Raw genomic sequence first — 25,483 nt, forward strand, 5'->3', positions numbered from 1 at the left:
AGAGTAGAGTTGACGTAGCGCTGAGGGATATGGTGTAGTTGGGAACTGTCAGGTTAATGGTTGGACTGGATGATCTTCAAGGTCTTTTCCAACCTAGATTCTGTGATACAGTACCTTGAACACCCTGACCCAGATCTCTGGAAGGTGACAATATCTTCATTCTTCTATTCCTGACATCTCCAGAATAACAATACTGAAAACTGTTTCAATTGTGTATCTTTTTCTGTAAGAAAAACCTCCTAACAGTACAAAAGCCACAGCTTTCTTAGCCTCCTTTTTTTTGAATGGCTCCTGATCTTTAACCTTATGAAAGCTGAACTTTACTCATATGGTAGTCAATAACTTTGAAGTCAATAGCTTTACTCGTGAGTAATTCTCAATACATGCTCAAGTGCTTATATGCTCAAGGTCTAAATTAAGACAAAGTACTTTGGCACTGAACATAAGGTCTCAACTAAACCATAGCAGAGTGTAACTAATCATTTGTTCTACATTTGCCACCAGAGAGAAAGGACGGTTGAATAACATTCTGTTAGTTTGATCTTAACTTCTTATGCTTTATCCTTGAAAATGAAGAACAACAACCTGCAGATATAATGGGCTAAATTACTCAAAGTCATGCAAGTCTATACGCTGTTAGATTTAAAGGGAAGTAGGAGTGGTGCTTCAAAATACACATACAAAGCACCTGCACCATAAATCACCAGCCTGGTATAGTACCACCCAGATGTACATATGTTCAGGAAAGTGTTGGGGCAAAAGAAAAAAAAAGTGCAGAACAATGTTTTTTTTTTAATGCCAACAAATTTAAAAGAAAGTCAAATATAATGAAATTGCATGGTAAATGATAGAGTGCTCAGACAGTTTTTCCTATGAGTGCTGAATAATCAAATACCCAGAAAAAAAAAAAGAACTTACAGTTTGTAGTGAACATTAGTAAACATTCTGAAGTGCCTTCCCTTGGTGTGTGTCCTGGTTTAGGCCCAGCTGGCAGCTAAGCACTATGCAGCCACTCGCTCACTCCTACTCTGCCCGCTGGGAAAGGGAGAAAAATTGAAAATAAAAAAAAAGAAAAATTTAAAACTTGAGGTTTGAGATAAGTACAGTTTCATAACTGAAATATAATAATAATAAAATAATAATTGTAATGAAAATGGGTATAACAAATAGAGATAAATAAAACTGAAAGGGAAAAAACACAAAAAACGAACAAGTGATGCACAATGGCATTGCTCACCACCTGCTGATAGATAGCCAGATGCTTCCCGAGCAGTGATCTCCCCTCCCGGGCAGCTCCCCCCCGTTTATATACTGAGCACACCATTCTATGGTACGGAATAGCCCTTTGGCTAGTCCGGGTGAGCTGTCCTTGCCATGCTCCCTCCCAGCTGCCTTTGCATGCACCTGCTCACTGGCAGAGCATGGGAAACTGAAAAATACTTAACTTATGATAAGCACTCCTTGGCAATGACGGAAACATCAGTGTATTATTCCCATGCTAAATCAAAAACTGCTGTACCAGCTACTAAGAGAAAATTAACTCTATCCCAGCCAAAACCAGGACCATGTAGAGTAGGATAAAAACAAGTGTTAATGATATGATCACAAACACTTTAATTTTCTACTCTTTTATTAATAGCTTGCAGACTTTTTCTCTAATGCATTATAAAAAAATTAACAGGATTTTTTGTCAGTTAATTGTCATATTGCTATTTAAATGATATTTAAATTATTTTTTTTTTAACATTTCCTTGATATCTTCCACTTGGGGAAGATGGACTTTAATTATCTGTTGGCTTTTTTGTCTTCATTTTTTTTTTTCTCAAGTTAATTTCTAAACTTTTGTTCAGTTAATTTCTAGCTGAGTCACAGGTACTTTTTTAGGTCAGGTACACCCTTATGTAGTTTGGTCATATAGTAATGTCAGGGCTGTGACTATATTTAATGGCATTTCCCTAGTGGCTCTTACATAGTTAAAAGCTGTATTTGTAAGACTAGCTTATTTGGCCATCTTGATACACATTTTTTGCCAGTATGTTCTTATACTGAACTGTTCATTCTAGTTCTCCAGCACTGGGTGCCCCAGAAAATGTTTTCCAAGGCAAACTTCATCTAATCAGAGAAACTACTCCAGAGTTTGATATATCAACAGAGATATTCCTTAACAGTTTCTGTAATTTGAAAAGTACCACTAAAATACATGATTAAAAAAAAAAAAAAGCTGATTCTCTGGCAGATAGGTCCAGCACTGATTTATTGAAACAATTTTATGCAGTTATATTACCTTGACTGCGTAGTAAAGCCACTTGCTATGTAAATGAAATAGACCATATAGGTCATCCAATCAATGAGCAAAATGAATCCCCCTGTCCCTTAAAACAGCTGGGAACAGACCATCAGAGTGGAAATATGTGTAAATTGTGTTTTCATGCTATTTCTTTCAGAGAGAATGTGAAATGCTGGCTAGCTGTCTTGTGGACTCTTTGGTTAGAGAAGTTGCATTCTCTTCTTGTTTTTGTTTGTAAGCATTTCCTAAATTTAAACTTCCTTTATTCTAAGAATGAGTTTTCATGTGGCTTTCTGAAAAAGTTTTGCAATGCAAGATTTTGTCCTTTTATTTGAGAGCGATGCCTCAGTATACTTCATGGCCTAAAGAACGTGTATTTCTTTCTCTTTGATTATTAGCTATGCTTCAAGAAGCCTGTATCCCATCACTTAATTGAATACAATTGTTTCTGCTTTGTAATTCAGAAAACGTTAGAGCAGCTGTGGTTGTTACATGTCAGGATCAAAAATTTAGCACTGAAACAGCAGCTGAGGTCCTTGAGATATCAAGAGCATTTTCACACTGGGACTGGTAAGCAAAGCACAAAAGTAACCTATTCTGTGTGTAGAGCAGAGCAGCAGCAGACATGTGGAATATATTTTTGATTGTCGCACCTTCCTCATTGCCTATAATGCATTTGCCTTGTTAACAAGGAAATCAAGAAGCTGAATTCTTTATAAACTGGACTATAAAGTATTTTGTTTCTCTTTGTGGAGAACACATGTCCCCCAGAATCTGAGAAAGAAAACAAGTCAGCCTACTTTTACAAGCAGCTGGCTTGCTTCCACTCTAACTTCAGAAAAATGTCTTAACAGAATATAAAATGTTAGACTGAAGCAGCAGTTTTAACAGTTTTTGTTATCAAATACTGTAAATTTGTTTAAGACAATATAAGCTGTATACATATGCCCTACTTGTTGAAGTTGTAAATGTCATTATTTGGGAAAAAAAATAAGAAGAAAAGGATTATAGCACTAATTCATACCCAAAGTAGAGTTGCCTATTATAAAAATGTTTGTGGAGAATCAAACATTAGCAGAAAAAGTTAGATTGTGACTTCTATTTAGTCTTTTTTTGCCACTCTCTTATCTCTTTCTTTTACGGCTTTTGCTTTTCTCTTCCAGTAATCAATCAGGAGTACAGCTGAAACCAGATTAGCCATTACAGGACTGCAGTTTCTACAGGGTAGTATCAGAATGATTTATTTTTCTTTGTTGCTCAAACTTCAGTGGCTGGACCAACATCTTATCAGGGTATTTTACTAGCAAAGTACCTTCTGAAGAACTGCCAGGTGGTTTCTCTGTAAAACAGAGACTTCAAATAGAAAAACCTTAATGAATTGAAGACAGTTGAGCAATGGAAAAGAACTCCTGTCAATCTTACAAGCTTCTCTTCAAGAAGTGATGATGAGACAGAATACTTCATCTAAGTGTCCTACCACGTATCTGGAAATCTTCCATGCTGAAATATGGACAGGTCACTTGTTTTTAAAATCTGCTCTTAACTTTTCAAAGTGAAGATAATTGTCTCTTTAATTGCAGCATAGCAATTCTGGACTGTTTGTAATTTTTTGATATTGCAAAGTCTGAATGCTTGAATAAGCAGGTAATTCGGGGTAGTGCTTTTATTGTTCAGTATGCATTCTTGTAAAACACCTGGAGAAGAAGGAAGGGAAGAGAAAGGTGGAACATTTACTTGTGGATCCTTTTGGTGTTTTAATCTGTGCTGTGTGTTTATTGTATAGCATGTCTATTTGAATAAAAATTCCATCTTTTTATAGGGTTATCACTGAACAGTTCATAACACTGCCCTGACACCAGTAGCAAATCAGCAGTTTACTATCTACTTAAGGTATTTTTCTAGCTAGACATGTGTTCTAGATTAGTTTAATCATAGTGATAGCCACACAAATAAATTCTGCTAAAAGCTTATGTGGTGGATCTTCTATTAAACTTCACTTACACTGCTGATGTTTTAAAAAACCTTGCTGACTGGTGTAGATTATCTTCTGGATGTGAACAGATTAGTTACATGGCATCATGACTTCTACAAATTAGGTCTGTGATGTCTGTGATGTCACAAAACACATGAGGGTAGCATCCATGTTTTTAGGTGCCCTGCTGCACGCAAGCTTTCCAAGCACAGTATGGAAGAGTTAGATATCTCAGATTTTGAGAAACCAAGTTAGATCTAAGTTAACTCCAAGAAGAAATGTTGAAGGAGGGAGATGGAAAGGAATTATTAGTTAGCTGTATACTCCTAGAAAGAACTTTAGGATTTAAGTTATTTGGCAAGGTTAGCTGTTTCTTACAAAAAACAGTGAAGCTGCTGAGTGTCCTCGAGACTGAAGAGTATATGGGCAGAGTGCTCAGCTAGGGTGAATCCTGTCTTCAGCTTGATTTTGGAGGCTGTGAAATCTGGCTTGCTTCCCAAATGAGTTATCTTTACTAATAGACTAAAGGTTCTTTATAGAAATGTATCTTTCACTCTCTTCCACTGACACACTTTATTATTTAATGCAGAATTTTTCTTAGGTTTTGAGGACATACTAAGCATTACCTTCCTCTTAGAGTTGAGAAACCTGAAGCAAAAAACAGGCTGAAAAGTTACAAGGGGGATCAACTTGGACCATGAAAAGAGTACTTAAGAGCTTGGGTCTTCACCTCTCTTCTGCAGTTGAAAAGCAAGGAGTGTTCCTGGGGAGGGGAAACCTGTTCCAGGACCCCTTCCTGACTGAGGGCAAGCAGCCCCACGTCTAAAATAAGAAAACCTTATATGTACTTTCCTCTAGGATATGTGTCTCTGTGCAGTTTCTGAGCACCCACTGACAAAGGTTTGCAGCACGTATGTTGTGTGTGTGAGAGCTGCCTTAGGTTCAAGTGCTTCTTACCAAGTGATTGTCACTTTGAATGCACAGAAATGAGCCGTTACTCCTGTGATGGGGTGAGACCAGTTAAAAAGGACTGGTTGCATTAAGTTTTAGGAAGGAAATAGTATCATTGAGACGTGGTAACACTTTATGTAGGATCCATGATTTGGCAGTATCCATGGCAATTTTCCTGCTGTTCTCTGGATTTGAATGGAGGGAAGCAATCACAGAAGAACTGTTACCCTCCTTGGACACCTGTAGGAGCCCTGTGATGTCTCTTATCACCAATAAAATGCAGAAGCAGAAATTCTTGGGGTACGAAGGTGACTGTTTAGAAGAAGAAGTGAAAATAAAATGATCGAATGTCACATATTGACACCTGGAGCCACAAATCACTGGAGGCATGGTGAGCACACCAGCACTGTATTTTGCCATGTTCTTACACTCTTCCTTAGGCTACAGGCAGATAAGACAGACAGAACACAGATTTGTCTGAATCCTGAATTTGATGTTTCATTTGTTCATCACTTTATTTTCTTTTCAACCACATAATATCTTGGACCTCAAAAACTTCACATAGGTCAGCTTCAGTATTGCTAGCAGAAGAAAGGCTGATGGTATTACTTAGTAGTCATTGCCAAAGTGTGTTTTATACATTTCAAGCACTACCTGGAAATAAAATAAAGCTTAAAGCAGTAATGGACGTGCATGCTGTGAAGATATTTGTATGGATAATAAAGTTTTGCATTTTTGTACTGCTGCCATTCAAACATTTAGTAAAAGCACTTGGTAAATGCTAATGAATTTGTTCCCACAACAGAACCACAGACATGACAGCCAACATTTTTCAAATCTAAGTATTGAAAATTAGGCACCAAAGTGTTTTTAGAATCCATAATAAAAATGATTGAATTTTTACAACTCTGGAATAGTCACAGCTCTCTGCAAGAGGCTTCATTACTCATACAAAATATAAGCACTTGTGGAAGACATACAATTTCTCCCATCAGTGTGGAAAGAAAAGCCTAGTCCTAGTAAAGTTAATTGCCAATCTCTCATTCACGTTCAGGGAGTATTTCTTTCCTGGGTTCTGGGACAGCAGCAGTCAATGCTGAGTCACTGGGGCTGCCCCAAAGAGCTTTGAAACTGGTTTCAGTGGGAGTTTTGCAATTGATTTCTGAGGGTTGGATCATTACTTATTAACTGCTCTACTAAGTAATTGTGTATATCCTTATTTACAGCATAGCAGTTTTCAGCCTTAAGATCCGCAGAAAGAGGAACAATGAAGTTGATGATGCATTTGGTCAACAAAAAAATGTAACACAACAGAGAGACACCACAGACTTACTAGATAAACAAGAATTAAATTAGAAAGTAGTTTAAATTTTTGTAAGGATATGTACCCAAGTTTAAGAAAAAAATTCCAGAAAAAGTTGTTGTCCATAATGCTAGCAAGGAAAACAGTTCTGCAAGGGAGGAAACGACAGAGGAAGAGAGGAAGGGAGGAAAGCAAGAGAGAATGTCCTATCAGCCCTCCTGACCTCCAAAGATAAGGATCAGGTTGCATAAAGAAGAACTTGCATTTTAAAATATGAGCTTGGAAAAACTGCATATTGCTTACTGGTAACCCTTCAAGATATACATGGTTTTAAAAATATTAGGAAAACTAGATTTATCTTGCTTCAGAACCTTTTGATTTTTTCCTCTACTGAGTCTTTTTTTAATGTTTATTGGATTTTTGGGTCTTGTTTATGAATCTCAACCTTCTCGATAACTCTGCCAGATGCAACTTTCTTCTCAGACTGAACTGACCTGGATTCACAACATGCACAGCAGCACTGCCGAAACTCCACATACAGATGGAACGTGTAATGAGACTTTGTCCACGCAGTCACCGAGCTCTGAGTTTTCACTGGGTGTGTTGGTGCTGCTGGCTTTCCTCATGGTGTTGCTAGCTCTGGTGACCATCCTTGGAAACGTCCTGGTGATCCTTGCTTTCATCATGGACAGAAACCTCCGGCATCGGAGTAACTATTTCTTTCTCAATCTTGCTATTTCTGACTTTGCAGTGGGTAAGTTGTAACCGTGGAATCATGTACTATTGGTTTCCTAGGAATCTTATGAGAAGCAATGGGGTTTGTTTTCTGGTTGGTTTCTTCTAAGAGAAACCCTTTCCCAGCTGTGTGTCTAGTGGGAGGGTAAGGAACAGTGGGAGCAACATGAAGTATGGTGGCAGCCTATTATTTTCCAGAAAGAAATGGATTCTTTGTCATATAAACAGGTAATGTTTAATGTTATTTCTTTAGGAAAAAACACTACTGTTCATTAATCTATGTGGAATAACAAAGAATGAGTGTTGTTTGTGGGAGTCTTGCCTGAAGTCTAGATAATGAAATCGAATACAGCATATATTATCTGGCAGATCTTGCACACATGGCTGATCTTGCCGGCTGAACAGGAGCCAGCAGTGTGCCCAGGGGCCCAAGAAGGCCAATGGCATCCTGGCTTGTGTCAGCAATAGTGTGGCCAGCAGGGACAGGGAAGGGATCTGACCCCTGTACTCGGCACTGGTGAGGCCGCCCCTCGATTCCCGTGTTCAGTTTTGGGCCCCTCACTCCAAAAAGGACATTGAATGACTCAAGCGTGTCCAGAGAAGGGCAACGAAGCTGGTGCAGGGTCTGGAGCACAGGTTGTACGGGGAGCGGCTGAGGGAACTGGGGGTGTTTCGTCTGGAGAAGAGGAGGCTGAGGGGAGACCTCATCGCCCTCTACAGCTACCTGAGAGGAGGGTGCAGAGAGCTGGGGATGAGTCTCTTTAACCAAGTAACAAGCGATAGGACAAGAGGGAATGGCCTCAAGTTGCATCAGGGAAGGTTTAGACTGGATATTAGGAAGCATTTCTTTACAGAACGGGTTGTTGGGTGTTGGAATGGGCTGCACATGGAGGTGTTTAAGAGTCGTGTCGACATAGCGCTGAGGGATATTGTGACATATTTGAGAACGGTCAATGTTAGGTTAATGGTTGGACTGGATGATCTTTAAGGTCTTTTGCAACCTAGACTATTCTGTGATTCTGTGATATCTTCTGTTTCAATGTACTCTCACACAATACAGATAATCACTTGTAGTTTGCTTCAAAAGAGTGATGAATAGTACTTGAAAACGTGTTGCTGAATATGCTCTATCTAGAGTCATATTTTAGGAATATGTGTTTGTATAGGTAAATAAATGTAACAAGTCAGTTTCTAAGAAGTCTGATGTTATACGTATATATATTTATACATAGGGAGACATTTTATTTTAAAATTTGTCCTGAGAAAAATTACAATTAAAATGCTAGGTTGATGTGCAACTGGAGATTCATGTATTGCAATATTCTGTGAAGTGTTGAGTGTCTGGTAAAAGTCAGTTAAATTATTGAGTATGAAGAAGGAAGGTTTTAAAAACATTTCTATTTCATGAAATCTATATTCTGACTTGTGACATCACAACAAAATCTTTTAAAAACTGTTTTTATTCTACTTTTTTTATCTACACATTTAAAAAGGATACTGAAAAAACGGAAGAAACTCTTCTTAAAATTTATTGCCGGTGCCAGAAGTTCTATCAAGGGCATGGCTTCTAATAGTCAGGTCCTTGTCATGTCCAGATCTCCTTGTATAAAGTTTTCATCCCTTCCCCCACATACTTGATGTCTGCCAGCTTATAATTGCTTTGTGCTGCAGAGCTCTTGCTGACTGCTGTCTGGCTACGGCACACAGGAAAACACAGCAGTGAACAGAAAACCAGTAGACAGAGTGGTGTTCTATTATCTGGCTCACAATATAGCATCATGTTGAATAAATATCAGCATCTAGCTGAGAAATACAAAGTAAATAATGTTTTCTATCAAAGAAGGAAGTAGAGCCTACTTGTCATTACTTCCATAATTTTTTGGTTTGTAGTATTCTGTTTACCTGAATGTCTAGCTTTTCATTCCAGATTTGGTTAAAAGCTTTGCCTACTTTAGAGTCAAACTGGTTTGTATTTCTGTAGTTTCATAATTTAGCATTGGAGTGTACCTAAATTATCCTTAATTTCTGCTTGATCCTAATTGCCAGAAGTACATACTTTCATGCTTGCAGAGCCCTTTGCTTATTCTTTTAATACATTTAATCTATCTGACTTTGACCTTCATCAACTTTTGCTTTATCCCTGTGCTTCTGGACAGATTAAAAATCTTGATTCTTAGTAGAGGGAGAATAACAGGTATCATAAGATTTTTAGGGAAATGGAAACTCTTGATACTCTTCAGTACCTGTTACAGGAGTACACACTATTATGAAGTAAATCTAAAGTTGAAACAATACCCTTCCCCCCCCTCCGTGAATGTTAAAACCTATAATATAAACTTTTGCTTGAAAGAGGAAGTGTTAGTTGCTCTGTAGATGCAGTGATTCCATTTCATTGCAGCTTTGACGCTGTTCACTGCATTTCTGCATCATAGCAAACTACGCCGTTAGGTCTTCAGCCTTGAAAGGCTGCATTGTGACTCTGTGTAGTGTGATCACCTAGAAATTCATTAGAAGGAGATCATATTAGCGCTTTCACAGCATTTGAATCGAACAGCCTAAACTTAGATAGCCATAGATGCAGGTCACTCATGTATGTTCCCACCACTTGGTGTGTTCCCATAGATCATACCCTATTAGCTCACCGCTGACTAAGTGGTTATGATCAAGTATTATGATGAGAAGAAATGTTAGACTGGGTGTACTAAATTAACTGTGCAATTTTTGTCAGCCTTTTGATCATATAGTTTTAAATATTAGTCTGAAATTCATATTGTATTTTTTATAAAAGTTACTTCTAGAACTCTCTCGGACATCATATCATGCTTCTAAGAGGACAGAAGCATGGCACTTAGATAATTTATTGTAGAAAACAGTAAATTACATTGGGGAGGAAATATGTTTCTGTTTATTTTAATTTCAGTACTTAATACAGAATAGTGTTTATTTCAGCAGGTAAAAACATCAGCTGCTTCTTCCTGTAGGAGGTGATATAAACAGGAGAAGTAATAATGATACACAATAAACATGATACACCTTTAGAAAGGTATTAATTATAAGGATGTTACTGGTGCCTAGTTTGTAGTAAACTGTTCATTCATGTAATGCTTTCCACATGGCAATTCCAGTCATTATCGTGCTTGTATCAGATACTGCAGAAATGTTTCTATGCTTTCACAAGCACTGCCTGCAGTGATGACTGACGTGTGCATTTGGTTTATTTCCATAGGTGCGTTCTGTATGCCTTTGTACATCCCTTATGCCCTGACAGGAACGTGGCACTTGGGAAGAAGCCTGTGCAAGATCTGGCTAATTATGGACTATCTCCTGTGCACAGCTTCAGTGTTTAGCATCGTCCTTATCAGCTACGACCGTTTCCTGTCAGTTACAAAAGCTGTAAGAAGAACACTTTTAATTATTGCTTTATATATATATTGAGATTTCCGTAAAACTCAGAGTGTTCATAATTAACATTGGAAGCTAAATAGACCTTCATTATTATATCTTTTTTTTTTTTTTTTTTCTTTTTCCTGGAGAAATACTGATGCTTCAGTGTTGCATTGGGACTTAGATATAGGACAATGTCCTGCCTATGATTTCAATATTTACATCCTGCTGTCTGGATTAGAAATTTAATTACACTACAGAGAATGTGGGAAGGTCAAGGTCAGAAAGGGGCAGCAGGAGTGTGGAGAATTTGGGCTTTGGTCATTGGAAGACTGGTAAAGAAAACTAGTTTGAATCAAAGCTGTGCTTAGGCTTGGTATAAATTTTAAAAGGAGAAGAGGGTATGAAGAGAGATATGGTATGAACTGACTGAAGATCAGATGAGGATCTGCGTTACTGTGGGTGGTGATTGACATGTGCTGCCAACAAGCAGCTGGGTGGAAACTAATCCCTTGAAGCAAAAAAAAAAAAAAAAAGAATCAAAATATGAGGAGAGGTAAGAGGTGTTTCTTGTGTGTTATCATTCTTCTGCTTCAGAAGATATCCGAGAAATCCAGTGGTAAATATTATCATTCACCATTTTTAAGCTCTACCTGGTGTTTGATCCAGATGAAAGACAATCAGCATCCTTTGCTTTTGATTAAACTGCTAGCTTGAGTGACATGGGCTGTGTTAGATTGGGAGGTTCTTGTTTGGGAAGTGCTGATACAGTGCCTAATCTCTTTCTCTTCATCCGCAGTGTTGTGGTTTTAGGGTTGATTGTTGCTGCTTTTTTTTTTTTTTAAAGCTCAACAATAAAGTCTGAAAATCCCTGTATTTAAGTAACAATAATACTGAAAAATATTAATGAAGTTGCAGAGCTCAGAATGTGAGAAATGTAAATTAAAAAGGCTTCTGCAACCCAACTGAACTTCATGTTCTTACACACTGTTGATAGTCTTCGTTTACATGATCATATTCTGTTTTTCTCCTTTAGGTAATTAGGATGGAGTGAGCCCAGCAGTGTGTAACATAGGGCTGTTATCCAAAGAAAAGATATCATGTTTCCTTATGGACCTGGGATCCACCTATGCTGCAAACCTAGTTTATGGCCAGGGGCCAGTCATTTCAGACTTAGCTGTTTGTGAAGCTATGCTGAGCTTCCTGTTTTCTGCCTACTAAATTGAGATGCTTATGGCCTTGTAAAGGGCAAAATCATTATTGCAAAATCATTATTGCAGAACTGGAGCTCTGCTCTGAGCTAATATGACGCTTTAAGATGTAGAAGAGTCTGAATCTTCCGGCTACAGATGTTTAAAACAGAGTATCTAAAATAATGTGTGTAACACTGCACTACTGCTCTGTTACTCACTGGTAAAAGAGGGACAATGCCCCTCATGTCATATGCAGCTGTGAAGATACCTTTCATTAATATTTGTATGCAAGCAGATGCTATGTTAATAAACAGCATACGAAGCTGATGAGGAAGGTAGTAGTTCTGGGTCTGAGTAGAGCCTGGGATAACATGTGTTAAACAGTATGGAGGAAATAAAATTGTCAATCTTCTCATTAATGGATCACCTTGTGCTCTGAAAGATGCAGGGGACCCAGATCTAGAAGTATGTATTGTCCACGCTGGCTGGGCTATTACAAGGGAGGTTTTAACTCTTCTATTTCCTAACTTTGGATGACATGATTTTAGTTCTTAATGTTTTTTTTCAAAGATAGATATTTACGCCTAAGTAAGAGTAAAATAAATTAATGCAGTCCAGGTAGACATAAAAATGTCAAGATTTGTAGCAATGCAATGAGCTGTAGGTAAAGCGAGTGTTAAAACAGAATGTTTCAATAAAATAAAGGGTGTTAAAGCATATGCATGGGATATTTATTCTGCTGTGGCAAGAGGAAACAGTATTAAAAATTACATTTTCTAGTGTTTGCAGTCTCACATGGTAACCTGTCTAATGTAGAAGGCTTCTACTTTTGCCTGCACAGGAAGTTCCACATCTGCTTTTGCTCTCCTCTGAGCCTGGGCATTTCTTAAATCATAAACTGATTCCTTATTGCTACCTTACTGTGGTGGTGATGAAAACAATTCATGTCCTTTTACACCTGGAAGCCAAATGGTAATTTAGCCATCATAATTTCTGCTCCTCTCCAATCCCAAGTATTAAAATCAATCACAGACCTACAGTAATTGATGAACAAGACTAACAGAGTTTTTCAAAACCTTACATAAGTGAAGATGTTCTAGGTGTCTGGGAAATTATGGAACAAATATTATATTTGACTTACTGTCATGTTTTTTTGAGATAGTTGTTCCAAAATGTTGTCTGAATACATGATATATGTCCTTTTCCTTCACAGGTATCTTACAGAGCCCAGCAGGGAATAGCATCCAACCCAGTGGTCAAGATGGTGGCCATCTGGTTCTTTGCCTTCCTCCTCTACTGCCCGGCAATTCTCTTTTGGGAGCACGTGGCTGGACGTAGCATGGTAGCAGCGGATCAGTGCTACGCTGAGTTCTTCAACAACTGGTACTTCCTCCTGTGTGCATCCACCCTGGAGTTCTTTGTGCCGCTGCTCTCAGTGACCTACTTCAACGTGCACATCTTCCACAACATCCAGAGGCGCCAGCGGCGTGGCAGCACGCAGGACTGTGAGCCTCCAAGGAGCAGCAGCCTGTCCTGGAGATTTTGTCTCTTGCCAAGGCCAGGAGCATCTCCTCCTCCATCAGAAGCAGAGGACAGTGTTTCATCATTAACGAGGTCATATAGACCAGCAGTGATAGCTAACTGTCCATCTCCAACACAAACCAGTTCCACAGCTCTCAAAAGGGACTTTTCTGTTTCTTTCCATTCAAGGACTGGGTCAAAACTGCAGCAGGACAAGAAAATAGCAAAGTCGCTTGCCATAATTGTGTGTGTCTTTGCCATCTGCTGGGCGCCATACACTTTACTAATGATTATTCGTGGGGCCTGCCAAGGAAAGTGCATCCATAACTCCTTGTATGAAATAACATTTTGGCTTTTGTGGATCAATTCCTCTTTGAACCCATTTCTTTACCCTCTCTGCCATATGAGGTTTCGAATGGCTTTCATGAAAATACTATGCCCCAAAAAGCTTGCAACATTGAGATCACGTAACACACCTTCTATTTAGACAGTTAAAATAAATGACTTACAGATAAGGCTCCTCTCTTATTTAGTGCTATCTTTTCATATGTGTCTCCAACAGAAATAGAGAAAAAACTTTTGTTTGCCAATGGCCTTGGTTAAGAGTGCAGCAGAGGTATGTATTTGCCCTGATATTGGTAGCTTTCAGGATCTTGTTTTTGTTTTTGCTGATATGATGCCAGGTTAAACACCATCTAGTGCATTAAAAAGAATAACAAGTTTTGTTGGATGTCCTTGGTTTGTGGGTTTGAGGCAACTTTTTTTTTTTTTTTTTTTTTTTTATCTCCATAGACGTTCATTGGAGGGAGATAGCTGCTTGTGTATGTGTTGAGTTAAAATTTATATCCTATTTGTGAGCCTAAAGCTACCAGTGAAGAAGCAGTTGTGCTACATTTTTGAGAGGTTGTATAAATAGTCACCGCAGCAGTATACTTTCATTTTAAAGACTACTATGAAGACAAGATAGTGTCCTGTAGTCATTATAATTCCCACAGTGAGCAATATGCAAGTGAAGACAGCCTAATCTGGCATATCTGTCCTTTTCTAATTTTAATATAGTCCATATTGTTAATATAGTCCATGTTTTGCGGGACACAGTACATGTAAGGTAGTAATTCTGGATGATTTTCAGAGAATGAAAGTTTCCATGATAATGGAATTTTGAGATTGGTTATCAAAATTGTCACAGTCATAAATGGTTGTTACTATTTTCACCAGTACTGTCTTTTCTCCTGACAGTGCCTGCTTCTGGTCAGGCTTAAATGATATTTAGTGCCAGATTTGCGCACTATTTGATTACCTACAAGATTGGCCAGGCTTGGGCACATGATCACATTCCTGTTGAATTAGCAGAGCAAGCAATACAAAGTTCATACTGGATTTATGATTCTGGCTGGCTGTGCGAGAATAGACAATACCCACTTGGGTGTAAAGCTTTGCAAGTGCAAAGATATTCCATCAAAATGTCTGGAACAAATTTGAACTGACAGAGTGATTTTTATACCAGATCAGTTCTTTGTGTCCTGTTACTGTGACATTATATGGATTTTCTCTGCCACTGAACCAGTATCAAACTGGATTTTTTCTATCACTGAACAAGGGCCATATTCACAGTTTGGGAATGGGATTCACAGAGGTCCAAAAGCTGACATAGAGGTGTCTTAAGCAGCTGTAAATAAACAAAGCAGTTGAATATGCGGTGCTGAAAGGAGTGGGTAGATGTGTTGGAGAAGGTAATGGAGCTTGATTATAACCCATTCCATGTGCCAGACTTTCTTACCTTGTGTTGGGTGTTGCAACTCACCCAGAAGGCCTTCATGGATGGGTAAGTCACTGTTTGTTTTGGGTTTGTTTTGTTTGGTTTGGTTTTGGTTTTTTTTTGGGGGGGTTGTTTTTGTTGTTGTTTGGGTTTTTTTTTTCCTCTCCTTATATGTAATCTTCTTTTCTTTTTGTAGATAGAAATGTATAAAATATGGAAAGAGAAATCTTAGGCACAGAACAATGAAGCGCGATAGCCAACTTAAATAGTATTTTTTATCTAACTTGAAGAAGTAGAAGTGTTGCAAAAGCAGACTTTTGCAAGCACAATTCAAATGCGTGTAAACAGCTTAATCATAGCACAAAAGTTGATAGCTTTGAGGAGCTAAAATGCCATTCTGTTCAGAGGTCTGGAACTGAATACTTCTCTTGTCAGTTTTTGCTCTCGTTCTTGTTATGCTTCCTTGCCTCACACGGATAGCGTTATGGGTTGTGAGCCTGACTGCTAAGAGAGATACAGCTTTAGGAAGTCATTGATTTAGCACAGTTATTTTCACTGTCATGAACTAAGGTGCTGGAATAGATTCTGTGGGCTTTGTTTTTCTGTGAGGCTTAGAAAACCCCCAAACACACACATCTAAAACATTTATAGAATAGCAGGTGTACTAAATAAACGTCTGTTAAAGAGAGAAACTGTAGGTAGGCCCAAAATTGAGTTGCTTTCCTGTCCCTATGCTTTTAGTATAAAAATTCGGTTTGCATTTTGTGATTAAAGAAGGTGATGTTTACTTTAGAAAAATGGCCTACAAAATGATTGACTAGGTAAACTGTATCCACGTTTTGCAGTACTGCAGAACTAGTTTGTCAGGGAGCACACGGTGTGGCAAATTTGAAACCACATAGAGTAGAGAAGCTACTAGAGATCAGTGGTTTTGATGTTCTATATTACACACCAAGTGTTCAAACTGTTTAGTCACACCGCTCCTGTGTATTTAAAGAATTTGTTGTATTTTTCTAATTGTTGGGAATTTTGCTTAGTGCTCCCAGGGTCAGTCAAGCACTTAGTTGCTGTGCTCACAGAATTAAAGCTGTCTCGGTCAAGGTGGCATCCTAAGTCTTTTCCCTATTGGACATTTTGCGGGGTTATGGTAAAATACTTATTACTTATTTGTTCTTGGGCGTACTTTTCATGCACTGACACAAACGGACTTTGCTTGCCAAAGTGATTTCTAAGCCAAATCTCTCTATCCACTCACTCATCCATTTCATCATTTCATGTTCTTGAATTTTCTTCTGTCGTTGCAGATGTCGGTAGGTCTTGTAAATACCTGGTGACAGTAAGCATATGACTCTGCGAGGTGCAACTCAAACCACAGTAGTGTTTTTCCAACTTGACCCTCTTAGGTCTTAAAAATAAACCCCAAATAAAACATACATGTTGGAAGCAATTGTGTTATCTTTTGTTTGTTTATTTCTGGCATGAGTATTTAACCCTAATGATTCTCCTGACATCTGTCTCCTTCATGTTAGGCTATGGTTTTCCTCCACAGGAAGGAAGAAGAGACCACACAGATTTCTCCCTCAGCCCCATGAAAGACTATGAGTAAAACTTCAACATTTGATTTATTACCTAATTTTTAAAAGCAAATTACTACTCTCCCCTTCTCCACTAATCTAGTAATTTTATCAAAGAAGGCAACCAAGTTTCTCAGGCATGATTTACCCTTGGTAAACCCATGCTGACTGTTCCCACCCTTCCAAGGGGACTTGCTCCATTATTTTCCCAGGGTCCAAAGAGAGGCTGATCTTTTGTCCTTGTGGCACCATTTGAAGATGGTTGCAACATTAGCCTTTCTTTGGTTGTTGGGAACCTGCACTCATCTCCATGACCTTTCAAAGAAGATAGAAAGTGACCCTGCAAGGATGGTAGCTGGTTCTGTCAGCAGCCTTGGGTGCAGCTGTTTGGGTCCCATGGACTCCTATGGGTCATGTCATCTCAAGTAATCCCTGCCTGATTCTCATCTGCTCCTGACAGGTCTCCTCCTTGAACTCATTCACTAAGCATGGAGGAAAAAGAGACCTAGTTAGTGAAAAATGAAGCAAAGATATCATTGGGTACCTCAGCCTTATCTGCATATGCTGTCACTGGCTCACTGGCCCCATTCAGCAAATCACCTACATTTTTCTTACTCAATATTTTACTGTTAATGGGGTGGCTGAAGTTCTTCATGTTGTCATTTATGTCCTTTACAAGCATCACCTCTAGGTGAGCTTTGGTTTTCCTAACATCATGCTTATGTTGCCAGGCAGCATTTCTAAATTCCTCCTTTGTGGCCTGTCCCTGTTTCAAACTCCTTCATGCTGCCTTTTTGCACTGGTGTCCTGGTACATCTACTTGTCCTGTACATCTCCATCAACAGGCTGCTGTCCTTAGAAGCCTGCAAGTTCCCTGAGCTCCTTTGCACTCCAGAGCTGCCTCCTATGGGATCCCACCTACCATTTCTTTGAATAAACTGAAGTCTGCTCACCTGAAGGCCATGGTCTATACTGCTACTCTCCTTTTTCACCCCCTTTAGGATCTTGAACTCCACTACCTCATAGTCACTACAGCCAAGGCTGCCACTGATTACACATCCCTAACCAGCTCCTCTTTATCAGTGAACAGATGATTTAGCTCTGTCAGCCCCATTGGCCCATTCAGTATTTCCATCCTGAGGCTTCCTTGATTTGCTTAAAGAAGACTTCATCACCTCCCTTGCTCTGATCAGGGTGCCTTCCAATACGCTCATGCCACCATGTCACTGATATCACTGGCTTTGTGACTGGTGGTTTTGTGACTGCGCAGAGAACTCTAGTTACTCCTGTGTGTTTCCCAGTCTGCATTTGTGCACATGCACCTGAGGCAGGTTTCTGTTTGCCAGATTATCATTCCTGAGATCTCTTCTGTTCCTTTTGCCCTACACCTTTTGCTTTAATTACTCTTTACAATATATTTCACTTTGTTCCTCAAGACACGATCAGAGCACTGCACCTCTCTTCCTCACATCTCGCCCACCCTCTCTTTCCTTGTTTCTTGCCCTACATCTTCTCAAGCACGCTGCATTAGGGCTGCAGTCCAAAAAGCTGGTCACAGGGTGTGCTGTGGTGCTAAGGAGCTGGTGAGTTGCAAGCATGAGTCACAGCCACGGCCTGCCAACTTCTGTGCACTCTTATCAAAATAAATGAAATTATGGTGAGGAAGGAATATGCCTTCCTGCACCTGGAAAGGGATAAGGATTTGGCACTTTTTGGAGTGGAAACTTACTTGGAATTACTTGAGAAGTGGAGGATTAGGTGGGCCACGGTTATAAAGCCCTCCAAAGTCCAGGTATTTAGTTTGCTGTGCCCGGAGCTAGACTTGCTTCTGATCAGGATTAGCTGAAAAGGTATTGGTGATACTTCTGCTGTGTATAACTAATTTTAAATGTTCTGTAAACAACAGCATTAAGAAATATATATCTGTTTTTAAATATAAAATTTGGTGGTATAGTATCAAGCGCAACAGTGCCTACATTTTACTGTAAGAGAAATAGAATTGTAATAATTTAAATCCTGTAGACGACTGGGGAAGTGAAAATGAGATCTGTTTTTAGCTTCAGCAGAATACAATGTGTAAAAAAGCTTACACAATGCTAATATGCAACCCGCTTGACTGTGAAAAGAGTTGTTTTCAGACTAACTTTTTTGACCTCAGTAGATAAGGATCAGCGCTCAGGAGAGAAAGATAATTTATTTTAAAGTGTGAACTTGCTGTTGTTTATGAGGTGTCTTTTTAGATTTTGTTTTCAGGCCAATAGATGCATTTAGATCAAGGAATGTTTAGAGACTCCAGGCCTTGAAATCTTGTGGTCCATTATTTTGATATTGTACATTTTTTTGGATGTGTCAGTATTCAGCCCAGCCTGTTAATAGACTTGTCCTAACCTTCTCGATAACTCTGCCAGATGCAGCTTTCTTCTCAGACTGAACTGACCTGGATACACAACATGCACAGCAGCACTGCCGAAACTCCACATACAGATGGAACGTGTAATGAGACTTTGTCCACGCAGTCACCGAGCTCTGAGTTTTCACTGGGTGTGTTGGTGCTGCTGGCTTTCCTCATGGTGTTGCTAGCTCTGGTGACCATCCTTGGAAACGTCCTGGTGATCCTTGCTTTCATCATGGACAGAAACCTCCGGCATCGGAGTAACTATTTCTTTCTCAATCTCGCTATTTCTGACTTTGCAGTGGGTAAGTTGTAACCGTGGAGTCATGTACTATTGGTTTCCTAGGAATCTTATGAGAAGCAATGGGGTTTGTTTTCTGGTTGGTTTCTTCTAAGAGAAACCCTTTCCCAGCTGTGTGTCTAGTGGGAGGGTAAGGAACAGTGGAAGCAACATGAAGTGTTTAGCAGCCTATTATGTCTCAAAATATGTTATCATGAGAAATGCATCCTTTTTTTTTTTTTTTATAAATACTTGTAATGTTGCTTCAGGAAAAAGGAGCAACTATTGTATGTAAATACCAATTGAAGGAAAGAGGTTGTTTATGATTTACCTTTGCTTCTCCTGTAAGATTGTTCATCACACTCTTCAGAACATCCTTCCATTTGACAGTGTAACTGTTTTCTTATACAGCTATCTGTGGTACATCCAGGTAAATTAATTACTTCTCTACATAGTACTAGTGTCTTATGAGTGTACTACACCACCACAAAACACTACTACTGCTGTGAATTTTTACTGGCTTCAACTCAATGCAGGCTATAGATCAAATGGATTGTTTGATACCAGCAACAGCTTGCTGGCATCTCCCATCTGTTTTTCTTATTAGTCCCCTCTTCCCATACTGTTATTGCAGAAGTCCAGGAGAGTTGGTCCCTGGAGGTGCCATGGATCTGGTCCTGATGGGTGATGCCAGGCGAGGAGGTGGGGGGCGTGAATGCCTTATGCAGAGCTCCCTCAGGGTTCAGACCAAGGAAACAGCCCATGCAGCAAAGAAAGCCTGACAAAACCATGGTCCTGTGGCAGGCGTTTCAGCAAGCATCTTGAGGCTAGCAGGGAGGTATTTCTGCACACAAGTGCTTCCTTTTCAGCACAGTCACTAAGACCAGTATTCACTGAATCACAAGGAGGGAAATAGCACTCATTGACCTACTCCACTTCTGGCAGTACTATTCCCCCTAACTGCTGTTCCATTGTCAGTGCTGTGTAGTGAAGTGTATTAGTTTAACTGTTAAGATTTTCTTTCATTTATGCTATTTATAACCTGTAGTGCCTAATTCTGGGTCTTGCCTTATGGGGCAGAAACCAAATGTTGTGTGGCTGGAGCCTTTACTTTCCTGCTCCAGACAGACAACCTGCTAGAGCTGCCATTTCATTGCTCAGGTCTCCTGCAAAAGTCTATTTCTCCTTGTATCTTACAGTTTAGTCAAGAGATTTAAATATCTACCATATACATCAGTTCTTGTTTGTGGCTGGTACCTCACAGAGTCTTAAATTAGCCAAGAAGAAATGATTGGTATCAATATTATGTTGGCCTATAGACTATGCAAATCTAAGACTTTGTCTCTGAGATCAGTCAGAAAATAGTTTTTTTGAAGCTGCTGTGGTATTTTTTTAAAATTTCTTAGAAGTCTGGAATCTTTCCAGGCATGTGACTCATGTATTTTGCATCCACTAATTAGTAAGTGAGAATAGTTTCAAATATAAATGCTTAAAATTTGTTTTTTTGCATCTGTATTTATATCCACAGCTAAAAGCAGTCATTACTTTTTGACATGGTGCCAAACACTGATCCCATTAAAGTTGATGAGAACAGTAGCTGTCATCAGCAACTATGAAAAATGAGTATTTTGTACAAAAGAGGTGCTGCTTGTATTTAAGCTATACATTAAAAGAAGCCATCAGTACTGAAAGTGCAGTGCACATTTCCTTGGATAACAAACAGTCTGTCAGCTCATTGTCCAGAGATTTATTTTCAGTGGGCCACATTAGCCTGGTTATGTTCAGTAACTTCCAAGAACCTGATGGACATATTAAGAAAAGAATAATCTGAAGAGTTTAAAGTGGGTCTTGAAGTTGCATATAGTCTCCTATTTGGATCTGATAGATCAGCATTTTCAGGAATGTAGCATCAGATATTGCACCACACTTTTGAAAGAATATTAGTGGTAAAATTAAGAAGTTGCTGGCTTAAAACACGAACATAACTTTCTCATAAAAGTGCTTCAGTGGAAGGCCTTTTGGACAAAAACACAAATGTAACAAACCAAAAAATAGTTCTGGAGTTAACTGTGGCTGGAGAACAAGCACAAGATTTAAACTCCCCTTAAAAATGGGAGAGGGTTTCATACCTCAGCTGTGTCTGCCCTATCTCTGATAGAAGAGTTTTCCAGACACCACACAGACTGTCCAATATATTGCCTCTACCTTACAAATGCTAACTAATCTTACAGTAATAACCGACATTAGCAACATCTGTAGATTTGTTTGGGGGAAAACTCTGACACAGATAGACTAGAGGGTGTACAGTGATGAGGTTACATGTCAGAGTGCAACCACAGTGTGTATATGCTGCAGCATTGACTGTATACCTTTAGACACTGCAAGTTGGTCAGAATTCAGTTTTCTTCTTCATCAGATCCTTCTTTGCTGATTTGCCTTGAGCTTATTCCCAACAATCAGTATACATAATGACAGAATCATGATTTGGGTTCCAAGGTACATTAAAGATCATCTGGTTCCAATGTCCCTCCTGACACGGGCAGGGACACCTTCCAGTAGACCAGATTGCTCATAAATACACTAAGACTTAATACATAGAAAGACACAATCAGATTTCCTAAGAATGTAAGAATTTCTATATAAAAATTACCTATTCGTTTTAATAGATTTTTTTTTTTTTTTCTTTTTAGCCAAATACCACAGTAGTGTCTCTCTCTGCTTCCAGGAGTACTGTTTGCAGTCCATATGAACTGCATGCTGTATCTGTGGTTGCTTTCCATAGGTGTGTTCTGCATGCCTCTCTACATCCCTTACAGCCTGACGGGGAAATGGCACTTGGGAAGAGGTGTCTGCAAGCTCTGGCTAGCTATGGACTATCTCCTGTGCACAGCTTCAGTATTTAACATTGTTCTTATCAGCTATGACCGTTTCCTGTCAGTTACTAAAGCTGTAAGTACCCTGTTTATAGCTTCTCTGATTATGTCGCAAGATGTTTAGAGGATTATACTCACCAACCTCTGTCATGTTGCAGAGTGTAAACCCAAATTTCATTGAGATAATAGCTCTCGAAAATGTGTGGAGGTTGTTAGATATTTGCAGCTAGAGGTGGTGAATATTCTGCACTGAGCATGCTCCAGCTCAGAGCCAAACAGGACTTCTCTCACAATTTCTGCCACAGGTTGCTGTTGTGCTATTGCTTCAGGGAAAGCAGGCTGAGGTGTGAAAAGGGTAAGTAAGGCAGGAGGCTGGTAAAAAGGGGGCAAGGAAAGAGGACATTCAAAGTAAACTGGATTTGGGTTTGGACCTAAAATCAGGCATTGGAGGAAAAGACAGTGGGGGTAGGGCAGTGAAGTGAAGGACTCTGGGGAGGTTGTCTAGACCTGAGACATGGTCCCAAACAACCTGGAGAAGACTGAGAGCAAGACCAAACAAGGCAGAGAGTGGGACAAGGGAAGGCTGCAGTGACTGCCTGTGAACATGCCGCAATAAACTCCTCTCAGTACCTGGAGGAGAACCCCAGACTTTAGATGCACTCTATGTCTCTGCTTTCTGCAGAGCATCCTACGCACGTTACGTGCGTTTTATGTCTTGGTTCATGCTAAGAATGGAGACCAACATTTCTCACTAGCCATGCCATTAGCTCAAGTGGTAGGGAAATGTCAGGGAGATCTAAAGGTTCCAGCTCTTGGTGATTCATGAGAATGTCAGTGTCATCATATGGTAGAATTTCAGTTTTATTTTTGTTGATTATCATTAATTTAGCTTATTATAATTGCCTTTTTAATTACATATTTTATTTTATTTTATTTTATTTTATTTTATTTTATTTTATTTTATTTTATTTTATTTTATTTTATTTTATTTTATTTTATTTTATTTTATTTTATTTTATTTTATTTTATGGGAAAAATCTGGGAAATCAAACCCCAAAACACATAGGAAATATTACACTGGAAAGCCAAAGATGCATTTGCAAAGTGCAAAAATAAGACCACCTGCGCAAGTGTAATCAAGACCTATGGACATTTGTTTGATAGTCTTTAATGACATTAACATACCTTTTTTTTTTTTTAAATTGGATATCTAGATTTTTTTTAATTGGATATCCCAGAATTACACATTCAGCCTGTCATCCTGTGAAAGGGATGGAGCAGGGTGTAAGCAGCAGTATATCTGTCTGTTCTGCAATATGTACTGGCCCCAAATTGGGGGGAGAAGGAAGAAAAGGGATGATTTTGTGTTTCATCAGCTAGAGGCTGAATTGCAGAGCTGAAATCTATTCCTACCTCCTCATGAAGTATTCAATAAACAATTTTCTCAAAGGTGAGTGTTAAATACATGTGACACATTTTCTGTTGACCACTGTGACATATATAGTCCTATTTGCTTGTAAAATGCTGTAAAAAACAGTGCAGTTGTCAGTGAATGGGAGTCATGCTCTGAACAACTATAAAATGCTAATTACTCTGGCACTTCAGACCACAGATGTCTCAAACAAGGCATACCAAATTGGTACTGATGGATGATCATATTTCGTTATCCCGACCAGAATGCTAGCACAGTCACATTAACTTGTAGAGAGACACCCCTATGTCAACATCAATAAATTACACATACGTGACTGAGCTTCAGCTGAGCAACATAGCTGCAGCTCTAAATTACCAAGCACTCTGCTAAATTACTCTTTTGCTACTTCTGTTGGCTCCAAAACCTGTCTCTACAGGCAAGGCCTTTTACTTTTTTTCCCTTGAAGGTATCTTACAGAGCCCAGCAAGGAATAACATCCAACCCTGTCATCAAGATGGTGGCCATCTGGTTCTTTGCCTTCCTCCTCTACTGCCCGGCAATCCTCTTTTGGGAGTATGTGGCCGGACGCAGCGTGGTAGCAGCGGATCAGTGCTACGCTGAGTTCTTCAACAACTGGTACTTCCTCCTGTGTGCATCCACCCTGGAGTTCTTTGTGCCGCTGCTTTCAGTGACCTACTTCAATGTGCACATCTTCCACAACATCCAGAGGCGCCAGCGGCATGGCAGCATGCAGGATTGTGAGCTTCCAAGGAGTGGTAGCCTGTCCTGGAGATGTTGCTTCTCACTGAGGCAAGGAGGGTTTTCTCCTCCATCAGAAGCAGAGGACAGTGTTTCTTCCTCCGTGAAGCCAAAGAAAGAGTCCTTGGTAACTGAGAGCTCATCTCCATCCAGAGGCAATTCTGTAACCCCAGAAAATGACTTATCTGTTTCCTTCTGTGCAAGGACCAGGTCAAAACTGCAGCAGGACAAGAAAATAGCGAAATCACTTGCCATAATTGTGTGTGTCTTTGCCATTTGCTGGGCCCCATACACTTTACTGATGATTATTCGTGGGGCCTGCCAAGGCACCTGTGTCCATAACTCCTGGTATGAAATAACCTTTTGGCTTTTGTGGCTCAATTCTTCTCTGAATCCATTTCTCTACCCTCTCTGTCATGTTAAATTTCGAATGGCTTTCATGAAAATATTATGTCCCAAAAAGTTTGCAACATTGAGATCAAGCTCTTTTTAGAAAGAAAAAGAAAAAAAAAAGCCCAAGAGGAGCTGGATGAGGGATGTAAGTAGCCACAGTTTGAAATTAGAGCTAGTCTCTTCCAGATTAGTCTAGTTAGGAAGCCTAGATAAGCCTTCTGTGAAATATGTCCTCCTTCAGATAAACATTCATGCCCAAAGTTTGTGTACTTTTTCCAGCTATTTCAATTGGTCAGTTAAAGGATAGTGCCCTTGTCTGACTAGGAGTCTATCCACATCATCTTCACTCATGTTGTTGAAGATGCTATCTTCCATTGCAGTACATCTTATATTTCTGTTCACGGGTGCTATTAGTTAAAAATACAATTAAGGTCAGTATTTGCTGTCAGGTCAGTAGTATTCTAAAGTTAATGTCTTCTCTGTTCTATTTCTTTTGAACAGTTCATACTGCATTCAGAAGCATTATTTTCCTTATCATAAAACATCCAGTTATTTTATGACTTTTGTAGTCAGGCACATAGGAGGATTACTTCCTTACACTACGGATGTTCGGACATCAGGGGAATACAGGGACTACTTCTAAAAACTCAACTGAAGTGTTCTCTGCAGAAGGGCATTAATCTGCATACTTGC

The 25,483-nt window shown here is 39.3% G+C and overlaps 2 protein-coding genes across 9 annotated transcripts; both read left to right on the forward strand.

Annotated features, from left to right (window-relative positions):
* Nucleotides 1-9: 9 nt before the first annotated feature.
* On the forward strand, nucleotides 10-14,096 carry LOC113477120 (histamine H3 receptor-like). Of its 7 annotated transcripts, XM_026843237.1 has the most exons (6): nucleotides 10-2,521; nucleotides 2,752-2,857; nucleotides 3,451-3,802; nucleotides 6,979-7,267; nucleotides 10,475-10,641; nucleotides 13,039-14,096. In XM_026843237.1, exons 3-6 carry the CDS (start codon nucleotides 3,785-3,787, stop codon nucleotides 13,831-13,833), a joined length of 1,269 nt encoding a protein of 422 aa, XP_026699038.1. In that variant the 5' UTR covers nucleotides 10-2,521; nucleotides 2,752-2,857; nucleotides 3,451-3,784; the 3' UTR covers nucleotides 13,834-14,096. The 7 variants fall into 7 exon arrangements, with proteins under 7 accessions (XP_026699038.1, XP_026699041.1, XP_026699037.1 ...); XM_026843240.1 differs by having other exon boundaries at nucleotides 10-2,857; nucleotides 3,451-4,177; XM_026843236.1 differs by having other exon boundaries at nucleotides 10-2,857.
* A 4,319-nt stretch (nucleotides 14,097-18,415) lies between these two features.
* On the forward strand, nucleotides 18,416-25,168 carry LOC113477121 (histamine H3 receptor-like). Of its 2 annotated transcripts, none has more exons than XM_026843245.1 (4): nucleotides 18,416-18,529; nucleotides 19,106-19,376; nucleotides 22,134-22,300; nucleotides 24,105-25,168. In XM_026843245.1, the coding sequence occupies exons 2-4, from the start codon at nucleotides 19,130-19,132 to the stop codon at nucleotides 24,888-24,890; spliced, it is 1,200 nt and encodes a 399-aa protein (XP_026699046.1). In that variant the 5' UTR covers nucleotides 18,416-18,529; nucleotides 19,106-19,129; the 3' UTR covers nucleotides 24,891-25,168. The 2 variants fall into 2 exon arrangements, with proteins under 2 accessions (XP_026699046.1, XP_026699045.1); XM_026843244.1 differs by having other exon boundaries at nucleotides 18,496-18,529; nucleotides 19,088-19,376.
* The last annotated feature ends 315 nt before the right edge of the window (nucleotides 25,169-25,483 follow it).

Source organism: Athene cunicularia (genome assembly GCF_003259725.1).
Source record: "Athene cunicularia isolate RWA chromosome 2 unlocalized genomic scaffold, athCun1 chr2_part1, whole genome shotgun sequence".
Classification (NCBI taxonomy): Eukaryota; Metazoa; Chordata; class Aves; order Strigiformes; family Strigidae; genus Athene; species Athene cunicularia.

Bases quoted from the DNA above. Each gene is read 5' to 3' on its own strand.
- LOC113477120 (XM_026843236.1), top strand. The intron at 7,268-10,474 runs GTAAGTTGTAAC...TTATTTCCATAG, and splicing joins TATTTCTGACTTTGCAGTGG to GTGCGTTCTGTATGCCTTTG. The intron at 10,642-13,038 runs GTAAGAAGAACA...TTTCCTTCACAG, and splicing joins TCCTGTCAGTTACAAAAGCT to GTATCTTACAGAGCCCAGCA.
- LOC113477121 (XM_026843244.1), top strand. From the start codon at position 19,088: ATGCAGCTTTCTTCTCAGACTGAACTGACCTGGATACACAACATGCAC. The intron at 19,377-22,133 runs GTAAGTTGTAAC...TGCTTTCCATAG, and splicing joins TATTTCTGACTTTGCAGTGG to GTGTGTTCTGCATGCCTCTC. The intron at 22,301-24,104 runs GTAAGTACCCTG...TTTCCCTTGAAG, and splicing joins TCCTGTCAGTTACTAAAGCT to GTATCTTACAGAGCCCAGCA.